Below are 12,797 nucleotides of genomic sequence, written 5' to 3'. Positions count from 1 at the left end.
TTTGTTGTAACCACACTATTACTGGCACCCGATCAAATCTGTTTGTCTTCATATGGAAGAATACTATATTAAATCTTGAGAATCTCCTTGACAATGTGATTAGGGAACCAAGCATTGAAATTATCAATATTCCAATGCCTATTATCTTGGTCAATAAGCTGATCAATTGATTGGAAATGGTTGTTTGTTGGCTTTATAAAAGCCACCTTGTAGTCTATGGTTGTGGAAATCCACTTATCCCTCCATATATAAATGTTTGACCCTTCCTCAACTTGCTAAATTATCTGTTTTCTTAGTTGTTTGCTCTAAGAAATGATATTTATTCCCAACAAAGTTTTTTGTAAAACTGAAATTTTAAGTGAAGTTTTAAAATAAAATAAAAAATATAATCCTTTTACCCATACGCAAAATGGTCATTTCAATCTAAAAACAATTAAAAAAATAAAGTGGGTAACTTGTAATATTCAAAGTTCACTTAGATTAGACAACATATGATATTGGCCACTTAAGTGGTCAAACAAGATTTTAAGTCTAACTTAAGCGGACAAAATAATTATAAAAAAAAAACTCTAAATATAATTTAACTTTTTATCCTCATAGGATAAATGCATTTAAATATAATATGAAATTACGGATGTTCTTATTCATAATCTCACTTTTAAAAATAAGTTAAAAAAATATTTTCTTCTCCCATGTTTTTTAATTCTCAAAACAAACTCTACCAGGTTACCAAAAAAAAAAAATTTAACTCTACCGTTGAAAATGAAGGATAAAAAGGTCACATAGCCACATAATGGTCAAGGGGTTGCCGAAATTACGAAATTTCCCTTTGATCCTCTTTCCGTAGAATCCGAGCACTAAGCCCATTTTTTTGGTTTGATATTTTTATATGGGATTGAATGTGGGAGAGTGTTAATTCTAATTTTTGCTTTATTTTATTTTTCCTGTGTTTGTGCAAACATTCATCTGGACCTGCTAAACAAATTAATTTTTAGTGATACTTAACGGTTCGATATTTTGTTTGTTTCTGTTTTTATAATAAATAGGGTCAGTTCCTGCTCTTTTTGTTTATTTATCATAATTATTTTAACTTGTGGAGGCCTGTTTTTCAATTTTTTTCCTGTGTAAATTCTTTTTCCCCTCCTTAAAGGTTTTTGCGGTTGGCTGTCTTCTCTATTATATTTTGAAATAGTTAAATTCAATTAGAAATTATTCTTCAATTTCTAAAACTCCTCTTCTTTTTTCTCTTTTATTTATTTTTTCCTTTCTTTTTCTTTTTCTTTTTTTCTTTTTTTTTTTTCTTCTTATTCTTCTTTTTGTTTTGTTCAAAGCAAACTCTTTCATTAAGATTTCAAGAGGAGAAAAAACCTCCAAAAGATACAAACTCTCTATTTATTTTCTCCTTTCCCTTCCTGTTGTTCCCTCATCTTTCATTTTTTATATTTTATCTTATATTTTTTCACATTTTAAGGAAAATTTAGAAAAGCTCAATAATAGTTCATTAATATAGCATTCTCCACAATTAAGTATTCTCTATTTTTTTCAGTTTATATTATTTTAATCTCTTGATTTCTTTTGTCATTATTTTAAGGGTAATTTTCATCTGGACCCTTAAGGTTTGGTCTATGTCATTTTTAGTCCAAAAAAATCGAGACTTTGCATTTGCCTCCCCATACTATAGAAAAAATCAATTTAATGACAAATTATTACTTTTATGACTAATTTGCCCTTTATATTTTTTATTTAAATAAAATTTTAGCCAGATGGATGAAGAGATTCCTCCTTCACCCATCTTCTTCATTGATTAAATTGAGCAAAGGGGAAAATTTATGTTCTCAACAGTGCACAAAGCCACATTTGGTTTCTTCTTCTATGGTGATTGCTAAACTCGTTCTTAAAGAGAACAACCATGGCAGCCAAAATTCCCATCGCTACGGGCGCTGAAATGCTCCTACTTGATAGAAATCCTTTTTCCGAAACCTAACTTGGTTTTCTATTCCACGTCTGTCTCATCTCCAATCGTTCACCGTCCTCCCAGTGTTTTCTAGGCGAAGAAGAAGATGAGCTTAATTATTTGCTCTGTCATGGAGCAGAAGGAGTGGATATGTAGTACTGAAAAGAACACCGATGAGTTTAATCTGATTTCAGTGCGAATTGTTGAGAGATTATCCAGAAAGAAATCGGAGCGGTTTACTTACCTGGTCGCAGGATGTCATGTCCAGTTTAGGAATCACTTCCATGGCTATTGCCTCTATTTATTATAGATTCTACTGGCAAAATGGAGGTTATTTCTCTCTCTCTCTCTCTCTCTCTCTCTCTCTCTCTCTCTCTCATCTCGATCCAAGTGTTGGAATTTCTAGTTTCATATCAATTGTCATTGGTAGGGAGAAGAGGTTCCTGTATAGAAGATGTTTGGTATATTTGCTCCAGTTGTAGGCGCTACAGTAAGTATAATTTTTTCTTTCTTTCTCTGTCACCAAAACTCAACTCAAGTGAAGGAGATTTTGCATTTAATCGATCGATTTCTTGAGGGACCATTTGATAGATTCAACTAATGGTGTTGAGGAATTTCAGGTGGGAATGGAATTTTGGGCTCAATGGGTGTATGTTTTCCAACATGTTGTGTGTCAAACCATTTCTGTCTACAAGGCCATTTGTTCAACTCAATCAATGAAGAAGATGGGTGAAGGGAGAATCTCTTCACCCATCTTGCTAAGATTATTCTTAGATTAAAAAATAAAAAATAAAAAGAGCAAATTAGTCATAAAAGTAATAATTTGTCCTTAAACTGATTTTTTCTATAGTACAGGGAAGCAGATGCAAAGTCTAGATTTTTTTGGACTAAAAATGATACAGACAAGACCTCAAGAGGTCTAAATGAAAATTACCCTTATTTTAATTAATTTAATATTCTCTTTCTTTCTAGATTTTTTTGTTATTCTATTGATTTGACTTGATATAATGAATAAAATATTTATAATTTGTAAGAAAACTAACTACCATCATTCGTTTGGTTTACATAGTCTTTTACAGTTGAATAAAATAAAATTATTCAGAGGTAGAACTCACGGTAGGTCCCAAATGGGTCTACACAATATGTTATTCGGACTGAGAGGTGAGAGTCCCCATGTTGAATCCTAGCTCTGTTTTTGAGAAAAAGATCTCGATTATATAGTTTAGGATGCCTATACTTACGGAACATAAAAAGGGTATACATGGTCTCCAATTTGGAATGTTAATTTGCTTTATGCAAATCCACTAATTTGGATAGAACATACATCCATCCAACTATTCTTTTTTTTTTTTTTTTTTTTTTTTTTTAAACAGTACTTCATTCAGATAGCTAAAAAAAGTACAAACACATATGCATGAGTACACAAAGTTCGGACCGAACCAAGGAGCGGCAAATGACCAAACTGTCATACATGTTGAGGGCTAGGCGGGTAAGGGGTTGGGTCAAGCCCAAAATGAATCACGTCCACAAAACCCTTAGAACAAACATACACCCACATAAGGGGACTTACATACACCCACATAGGGGGACATACAAAACGCCGCAAGGGCGGACAAAAACTCCTCGTTGTGGCAATGGTAGAAACGAAAGTGCGGAGAAGGTTTGAACCTCCCATCCGGCTCCCCGCCGCGCGGCTGTCAGCTCGACACGGAAGAACTTGTACTCCGGTGTTGGAGTTGTTCTGTGTGTGTACCAAAGAAATGCTGCAACCAAAGGAGTTGTTATGTGAAGTACTGCAACGAAAACTACAAAACAAACAAACAGAACTAAGGGAAAACCCTAGATCTGGTTATTGAAGCCAAGACAGGAAAGATAGAAACAGCAAGCAAAAGAAAAAGAAAAAAAAAAGAAAAGAAAGTGAGTAGTGGAGGTAGGGAACCAGAAAAATAAAAAAAGAAAGGAAAACACCAGATCTGTGGAGACCGGATCTGGTGTGCGTCGGCAGATCTGGTGGAGAGACAAAGATTAACGGGAGAGGAGAAGCAGGAGAGATGGAGGGTTTTTTTTTTTTTTTTTCAAACCCGTCACGGGAGAGTGGCGGAGAGAGGGAGGAGAAGCAGCAGAAGAGGGGTGGGGGTGGTGATGGAGAAGGTAAAACAAGAGGCGGAGAGAGTAGACAGTGAAGAACTGCAGATCTGGTGTGCGAAACCAGAGAAAGAGAAAATAAAAAAGAAAAAAAATGCCGATCTGAAGTTCCGATGCGAGCAGAGGAGGGAGGAGAAGAAGGTGGGAAGAGGAGGAGAGGTGGAGAAAAGAGAGGCGGAGGCGGAGAGACTGCCGAGGCTGAGTCCATCCAACTATTCTACACTATAGATAGATAATACATTTAGAATGAACGCACGCCTGCTTGGACGCAGAAGACCTAAACTCGAATTTGCTCAGTCATTATTTTTGATCTATTCTAAATTGTAAGTGAGGCGAAACTTCAAAGGCTACTCCAGGAAGAATTCGAAATAAGAAAGCTCTTTTTATTGTAAACAATGACCGAGAGGGAAAAGACAAAAAGCTTTTTTGGTAGGAACACAAGACAAAAAGCTTTTATCATATTATATTAATTGATAGAAGAGAGGCTCGAGATTCGAGAAGACAGAGAGAGACTTTACGTGCGATGGGTATCAAGTTCAAGTTTTAAATCAACTAAAAAGACTTTCGGTGCCGGTGACTCACCGTCTCCATATCTGGGGCCCACATCTGGGGCCCACATCTTCAAACTAATGTACCAAACAATGAGGTTGCATTTGTTTGCAAAGATGAGGTAGGAGAAAAAAAAAAGTGGGCCCTCTATGTAGTGGGGTGAGAGAAGAAAGAAAATAAAAAGAGTGAAAAATGATAATGGTGGGTTCTATTTTTATTTTTCCAAACTTTATCACAAAATTCCATCAAATTTGTAGGATTTTATAAAGCCTTGGGTGGGAAAGTTGGGCTGCCACCCAGACAAGTTTCCTTGCGCACTTATAAATGTGCCAGTAAAGTATGTCTGCAATTTATTATTAACTGTATACTTAATCATCTAAAATCAAATTAAACCTACGAAACAGAGCAATTTATAATAGTAATGATGGATTATGTTAAATGATTTGCAGGGAATGATTTCTCTGGTTTCACAGGAAGGGTTAAACCAGCTACATATTTTCATCTTTATGTTAGCAGCGATTCAACTTATTTACAGTCTTCTCACTGTGGCATTAGGAAAAGCTAAGGTATACAAATCTAGCTTTCTCCCCTGCGCTTCCTCTTCTACCTACAACTCTGCAACTGCTCATGGTGGGGCGAGAGAGACGGAGGAGAGGGACCATCGCTGGAAAACATTCCAACTAAAACGGAAAGAAATCTCGGCATCCATATTTAGACGGGTCACAAAACGGGTTAATTATTTTTCTGTTAAAATGGGTAAGAAGGTGGGTCAATTCACTTAAAATCCTCCTTCTAATCTGAACCATTTAATAGGAATAAGTCACGTATTGATTTGTGGTGCCGCACTGCTGTGCACAGCAGAGGATTTTTTTCCGTGGGAAAGTTGGGCTGCCACCTCACCAGACAAGTTTTCTTGATTTAAGGAAGCTTGTCTCACACTTTCTCACTTCAAACAACCAAACAATATACACTTTTAGGAAAAGTAGAAAAAGTTTATTTTTTTCAAAAATTTTCCCATCCCACCTTTGTTCCAACAAACAAACGTACCCTGATAGACTTAGAAAGGTCATGGTGGCATGTTACTCTCCGCGTTTATGGCTTGTGTTCACCTTTTTGGTGTTTGTTATGGAAAAGTGATTTTTGCATCGTTAGAGATTATTTGTTCATATTGTCTTTAAAGTCTTATTTCTAAGGTTTTATTGAATTTTTAGTATTTGAGTGATTTTTACCTGTATATTGCATGTATAGACAGTTTGATAAAATTTATCTCTTTAGTTTGAATGTTTTTGTTTGATCCTTATATTTTCATGCATCTATTTTTCTTTTTTTCATGTGCATTTTTCATTTGGTGTATTTCTCATTTTCAGTTCAATGAATGAAATTTATCTTCTTAAAAAAAGGACAGCTCTTAGTGGATCACAATAAATATATATTATTATTTTTTTCTTTCTTAATGAATAACAGAGCACTAGCATTAACTAAATATAGCAAATAGTTTTCTCATAGAATATGAACATTAACTAAATATAGCAAATAGTTTTCTCATAGAATATGAACAATTGCATGGTTCAAATAAAATAGAGCAGTAAAACTTACTGTATAGAAAAATGAAAATAAAAACGAGAGAAAGAGACATATTTAAATAATCACTTCACTCAATGATCTAGATTTGCCCTGGACTCCAAAATGCATTTGGGCCTTTGACTGCTTGGAGTAGCGCCACTCCCAGGCTAAATCAGTTTGATACAACCTTTCCTAGAAACACCGTGAATAGATGATTGAAGTGCAAAATGTTAGGCTGCATGTGAAGAAAGTAAGCATGCCATTGATTTTATTAGCACTTTCTTGCCGGCCTGAAAATGAAGTCTGTGCTTCAAACCTTAAATTTTCTTTGACATTTTCTCCTTGGTGTCTTTAAACATCTCTTTCTTGGCCCACCAATTCTGTGGGTATTCCTTAGTATTTTAAAGGCTTATCACCGATTGGACTGAAGAAAAAAAAAAGCTTATCACCATACTCCACTTCAAAAATTCTAAAGAAAGAAATCACTTTCTGATGTGTTAACGCGTATTGATATTGACTTCTTGTCCACTAGCTTGAAAATTCACCATGTTGTAATATATTTTTCAATTTGTAAGAAACATAGTGCGCAAAACTGAGCTGTCCATGGTCAAGATTTAAAATGGTGGTCGAGATCAAACCTTGCACAGCACGCGTGTCAGAGTAAATCGTCACCATTCGCAGTTTCATTAATTACGCAGCATTGAAGCCAAACGCGAACAAGGGAGGCAGGTTCCGATGACCTACCTTGCAATTTCTAGGAAGCATGCAACTGTAAAATTAGTCAATCATTCTTAGAATTTTATCAAAAGAAATTCCTGAGTTTTCTTTGGCCATACGAATAGGCACACGTGGCAGATAAGAAACAGCCCCTAGATTGTGGAAACAGAGGGTGTAGGTCCCACCAGTACTAGACTTTAGATATTTAAAGACTGACATGTTCACAAGCCAATGTCAATGTCAAGACACTTTTAACCCCTTTCTCCACGCCACCCCAAAAAAATAAATAACTAAATTGCTAAACATGATCTCCATCCAGATGATTCCAATCTTCCAGTTCCTGAAGCAGTAGTAACAATGCAATCCAGCACCGACGAGCACCATATCAATCCTAGTCTTCGTTTGGTCTTTATTCTTTTTTTTTTATGTCTTCTACTTTTCTTCGTTTAAGAATGGCTGCAAGCAAGGCTGCAAGAGGCACCGAAGCTTCAAAACCCCTTCCTTTCTCCTTCGTGGTAGAAAAATCTGGTCTTGCAGAGAGGATAAGTAAGCTACTAAGGGCGAAGAGCAGTAGAGGAAGAAGTAATGGAGAGGAGAAACCTTGCTGGAGCTTTAGGTATGGAAACTGAGCTGGTGAGGAAAGCTTGCAATTTAGCTACAGAAGCTCAATCTGCAACTAATAACCGTCCTTACCTCTTAGAAAATTCTTCGCGTTATGCAATTTTTGCTTTCCGTGGTACTGGTACTGTCAGTGATTGGTATTCCGGCTCTGAAAATCCATTTGGAAGTAAATCCGTTGACTTGAATCTCTTTCGTTCCCTTAGAAGCATTGGTAACGATGTAACTGCAGCGGTTAATTGCAACTTTTTAAATCAGTTCCGAAGCCTTTTGAAGGATGATATTCGAAGTGCAGAAGATCGCCGCTTCGAAGATCTACTGAAAGATTCAAAGTTGGGTAACGAGGTAAGATCGATTCATTTTTCTTTTTGAATCTTATTTCGATTTGCTTCACGAGCTTACTCTGTAAAATTTTCCTTTCCATCTTATGTTAACTGGTTTCTTCAAAACCTCAGGTGCGTAAAGCTGTGAATGAGAAGAGAACAGTAATATTTACTGGATATTCATCGGGAGGTCCGATCGCCATATTAGCTACGGTTTTGTTTTTGCAGCAAAATCATATTCCTGCTTGGTGTGTAACCTTTGGGTCTCCCTTGGTCGGAGACCAAATTTTTGGTCATGCTATTCGGAGGGAAAATTGGGCATCCTGTTTTCTACATTTCGTTCTAAGATATGATCTTATGCCTCGTGTCTTACTTTCTCCCCTCTCCGCCATTAATGGAAAACTGCAAACCTTACTCCCTTGCTACACAACCCAAATGGAACCCATAGCCAAATCTCAAGAAGCATTGTCGACCTTCCATGACATTGTGAGAAACGTTTCTTCCCTTGCCAGCCACACTGCCTGCTCGTTTATGGGGTGTACAAATTCACTGTTACAAGCAGTTGGCAGTTTCGTACCGCTCAGCCCTTACAGGCCTTTTGGAACCTATGTGTTTTGTACAGGGAATGGAAGAACGTTCACAATCAAAAACCCAGATGCCATTCTCCAATTACTGTTTTATAGTCTTCAATTGGAAAATCTAGAAGCAGTGCAGGAAATTTCTTACAAGAGTTTTAAGGACCATTTACACTATGTGAGCGAAATCTCAGGCAGTTTGGGGAGGGAAGATGTTGTTGATCTAGAGCATCTCCTGCTGCAACTTCCTCTATCTCCTGCATGTGCTAGTGGCAATGACACCTTCGTCAGGGAACTCGGACTGGTGAGTTTCTCAAATTTTTATTTTTATTTTTAGTAGAGAGTTTATCAATTTTCAATATGGAAAGGAAAAGCTAATTTTATTTTGACTAAGGGTGAGAAGGAAACCTTTCACTCACACACTAAACCTCTGTGCAACATTTATGGGAGAGTCCAAAGTTCATGTGCAACATAGAACACAGAAGGGTATTAGAGTTAAATGTTCACGCACTACACACAGAAGTTTTAGAGAGTCAAATATTGACACCCAACAGAGCACACAGAACTGGAATATGGGTAACCATCGTAAATAATATATGATAGAATGTTTGGTCAATCTATTAATGTTAGTATATCAAGCAAAATTAAAGATGGGTGGGTGAATTGTTTAGTGCTAATATATTGTGTGGTTGTGGTATTTGTTAGAGCACAAGAGCCATGTTGTGCCTCACTGCAGCTAGAGAGGCACAGAAACAAAAGCAGAGAAACCAAGAGAGGATAGATAACAACAGTGGCAAGATCAAAGAGGCACTGAGAAAACTTCAAGAATACAAAACTAGAGGTGAGATGCGCGAGGTTGGATACTACGATGCTTTCAAGCTACAAAAGGAAGCAGAGGACTTCCAGGCAAATGTAACCAGGCTAGAGCTTGCTGGGATTTGGGATGAAATCATTGAGATGCTGAAAAGGTATGAATTGCCTGATACTTTTGAGGGGACGAAGGAATGGATAGAGTTGGGGACCAAGTTCCGACGCCTTATGGAACCTTTGGACATTGCGAACTACTATCGCCATTCAAAAGACGAAGATACTGGAGCATACATGCAACCAAAGAAGGATAGACAACCAAGGCCAAAGCGCTATCGATACACACAAAGATGGTTAGAGTATGCTGATCATAAGCCTGTGGATTACTATTCGGAATCTTGTTTCTGGGCTAAAGTGGAAGATCTTCGAATTCACACAAACAAGCATATGGAGGGCGTGCCACAACTGGACAAGGATGTATCGCAATGGGTTCAAGCTGGGTTCCTAGGAAGAGAGGTGTTCTTTGAGAAGACCACCCTCGTCAATTGGTGGGAGAAACTTACACCTCAGCTTCGCAATGGAACTCGAATTGCTGCACTGGTGCAAGGGGAGGTAAAGCATCTTGGGTTTTCTACAGTTTAGATTCAGGGAATGCTAAAAAGTAAATTTGGAGTTGTTGTTGTTGTTGTTGTTGTTGCTGTTGCTACTACTATTGTTATTGTTATTGACTTTTTGTTGTTGTTGTACCATCTATCTGAATATGAATCTGTATGACAGAATATTGTACTGATGATGTAAAGAATCATGTGTGCTACTATGTAGTCTAAGAATGTGTGTGTGTGCGAGAGAGAGAGAGAGCACAACTCCCTATTCCCACTGGTTCACCTAATTCACAGCATAGTCTCCCATCCATTGGGGAACAAAGAGCATGGACTATGCTGTTAAGGCTCCTAAAATGAAGACCAAAAGAGACAAATAGTTCCAAATGTACAGCTCCGACTAATGACACAGTTATCTACCCCAGCATCTAGGTCAATATTAAATTCAGCAGCTGAGATCATGGTTATACATCTCTTGTATCTCATCTGATCCACAGTAGTTTCAACTGTCAGGAAAATCAAATAGATTTACTGAGTAATTTAAACTCATTTGGTTTTTGCCACCTTTCTATAACAATCCAGTTCATGCAATATGGGCAAATCCACCAACCTGAAATACATATTGCCACCTCACTTCCGCTCTTTATTTGTTAGCATCTAGAGTCAAACCAGCAGCTTTCCTTTTCACCTTCCAATAATAATACCTGAGCTAGAAGCAAGGAGAGACCCAATATCTTGTTGTCCCCAAGGAATTGAAACTAATTCAGAGTATGGTCCCATGCTTGATGCACCTAAGCTTCAGATTACAAATGCAGGAAATAGTACTAGCCCTTACTATGACTGAAGTGGCATCCGCCGTGGCCGGATAGTGCTGCTGCTGTCAAGGCACTGCTATTGGGCTCATTTGGGTGATCAACTCCGGAGACCTTCTCATGGAAGAATTAATTGAGGGGATTTCTACTTTGAGAAAGGAAAAAGAAAAAAGAATATCCATTCTCTCTACTGCACTGCCACAACGGCCTAGTTTGATTACTATCTTGTTCACTCATTCATACAATTCCACGTAGAATTAATTTCTTTTTATCATTCCATGATTTTGAAGTATAATATTTTTGGGTAACAATGTTCTGGTATTGACTCTGAAACAGGGGGAAAAAACAGAACCTGTGTTTGACTACCATCTTTATCTCGACATCAGAACATAAGTACCTGTACTTCCTAAATTCCTGGGGTCAAAATATGGTTCAACTTACCTTAAAATAGCGAGATTCGATATCAAGGACTACCACGGTCTTCCAATCTCGCTCCCACTTTAATTGTCTCACCCTCAATTTGAAGATTCAATTCAAAGCAACAAAGAAATGCAGCTAACAAATTTCCCCCCTGAAGTTATCTTTGAACTACTCCAACACAGAACAGGTGCGGGACAACCAAGAGTCGATCCTAATTCAAACAGAATAACAGCAGCAAGAAAAATAAGTTTTCTTTAAAATATGATGAATGGAAGTCACTGTTCAAGATGAGGGTCAACCCTAATTCAAACAGAATAACGGGACCAAGAAAAATAGATCTTTTCCAACTATGAGAAAATGATAATAACTATCCATGATGAAAAGACTGCAGACACATTAGTAGCTCAAAGATTATATATTAGAGCTTTAAACACCGTACGTAGAAAATGACCAAGGAAAGAAAGGGGAGTGATGGCATACCAGGCTGCTGTACCTAAGGAAGACAAAAACCATGCAGTCTTAACATAAATGCAACAATATTATACTGTTCGAGCAAATTGCATGTGGATTTCTGGTAACAAGATCCCAAAAAAACAATATCAGTCCTCAATCAAGAACTAGAGCCAGCACCAGTTCAGCACCAGAAGATCAGGCGAACCTATAATCAACAGAGCAAAATCATCTCACTCCATCTATTATGAAGTTATAACTTATAAAAACTAAGTTGGTTAAATAAATCCTATTTACCAAGACAATGATAACCTATATTGCCTTTTGAGAGTCTCCTAGTTATATCTCTAGAACAATCAATTACCCTTCTATGCGATCAAACCCTCATTCTAGAAATGGCTTTCCAAGAAAAACTAAATTTTGGAATTACAAGCCTTAGACACATTGAGAAGATCGAGTAACCTTTCAGAAGGAACAAGTGCCAGTCCAAATGAGAAAAGTTTTGAACTGACAAAATAAGGCCTAAAAAGATTGATGAAGCTAGAATTTTTAATGCTAGTATAGTTCCAAAATAGAGAAACTAAAACAGACTTACACACCACGTAACACCAAAAGAGAGAAATATATCTATTTAGGGAGAATATAGAAAACCTGAAACTAAGAGAATAGAACAATCACATTCTCAGGTCAAAGGGTATTCTCTTTTAGTACAGAATAAGTCAGACAAATATCACCGAAAAGCAGTGCAGCATGTGCAGGCAGATCCTAATACCACTAGGAAAGCAGGGTACTAGTAGTAGATCCAATATTCCACAGCTTTAATTCACAAAGTTCATCCCAAAAATAGAACAAATCGGAACACCATTCAGGAAGGCTAGGTTCATACTTAGCAAAAACTTGAAAGAAAACAAGGGTACCAGATTCCACAGGAACTAGTTAGAAAAATGAAACAGGAACTCACCAGTTGTCTAGTTCACTAATGCTAAACACACATGGCCATGGAGTCTGACTCGAATATAGTCCAGGCAATGTATTGGATTTGCAACTTGGAAAATTAGACTTTGACGAGTAAGAGTCACGAGTAGGGATTTGGTTGCTTGAAATGAGAAGAAGGATTAACATGTCCCATATATTCAAAAAGGCAAGGTGGAAAGACAATGAAAGACAAGGTTTTCGATGACTTTTAAGTTACGGCATTTGGGAGACTGAAGCAACAGAGGTGAAGTGGGTGTGGTAGACAAAGAACTAAAGGATGATGCGGTGGA

At 37.3% G+C, this 12,797-nt stretch overlaps 1 protein-coding gene across 1 annotated transcript; it reads left to right on the top strand.

Moving 5' to 3' along the window:
- Positions 1 to 7,387: 7,387 nt before the first annotated feature.
- Positions 7,388 to 10,288, top strand: LOC149006881 (protein EDS1B-like). Its single transcript, XM_089165854.1, has 3 exons — positions 7,388 to 7,891; positions 8,002 to 8,748; positions 9,150 to 10,288. The coding sequence occupies exons 1-3, from the start codon at positions 7,514 to 7,516 to the stop codon at positions 9,891 to 9,893; spliced, it is 1,869 nt and encodes a 622-aa protein (XP_089021980.1). The 5' UTR covers positions 7,388 to 7,513; the 3' UTR covers positions 9,894 to 10,288.
- The last annotated feature ends 2,509 nt before the right edge of the window (positions 10,289 to 12,797 follow it).

The sequence above is a fragment of the Hakea prostrata genome, chromosome 8 (assembly GCF_041222555.1).
Source record: "Hakea prostrata isolate BN-2017 chromosome 8, UWA_Hpros_2, whole genome shotgun sequence".
NCBI lineage: Eukaryota > Viridiplantae > Streptophyta > Magnoliopsida > Proteales > Proteaceae > Hakea > Hakea prostrata.
Note: the sequence above shows the minus strand (reverse complement) of the source record. Positions and strands in the feature narration are given on the sequence as shown.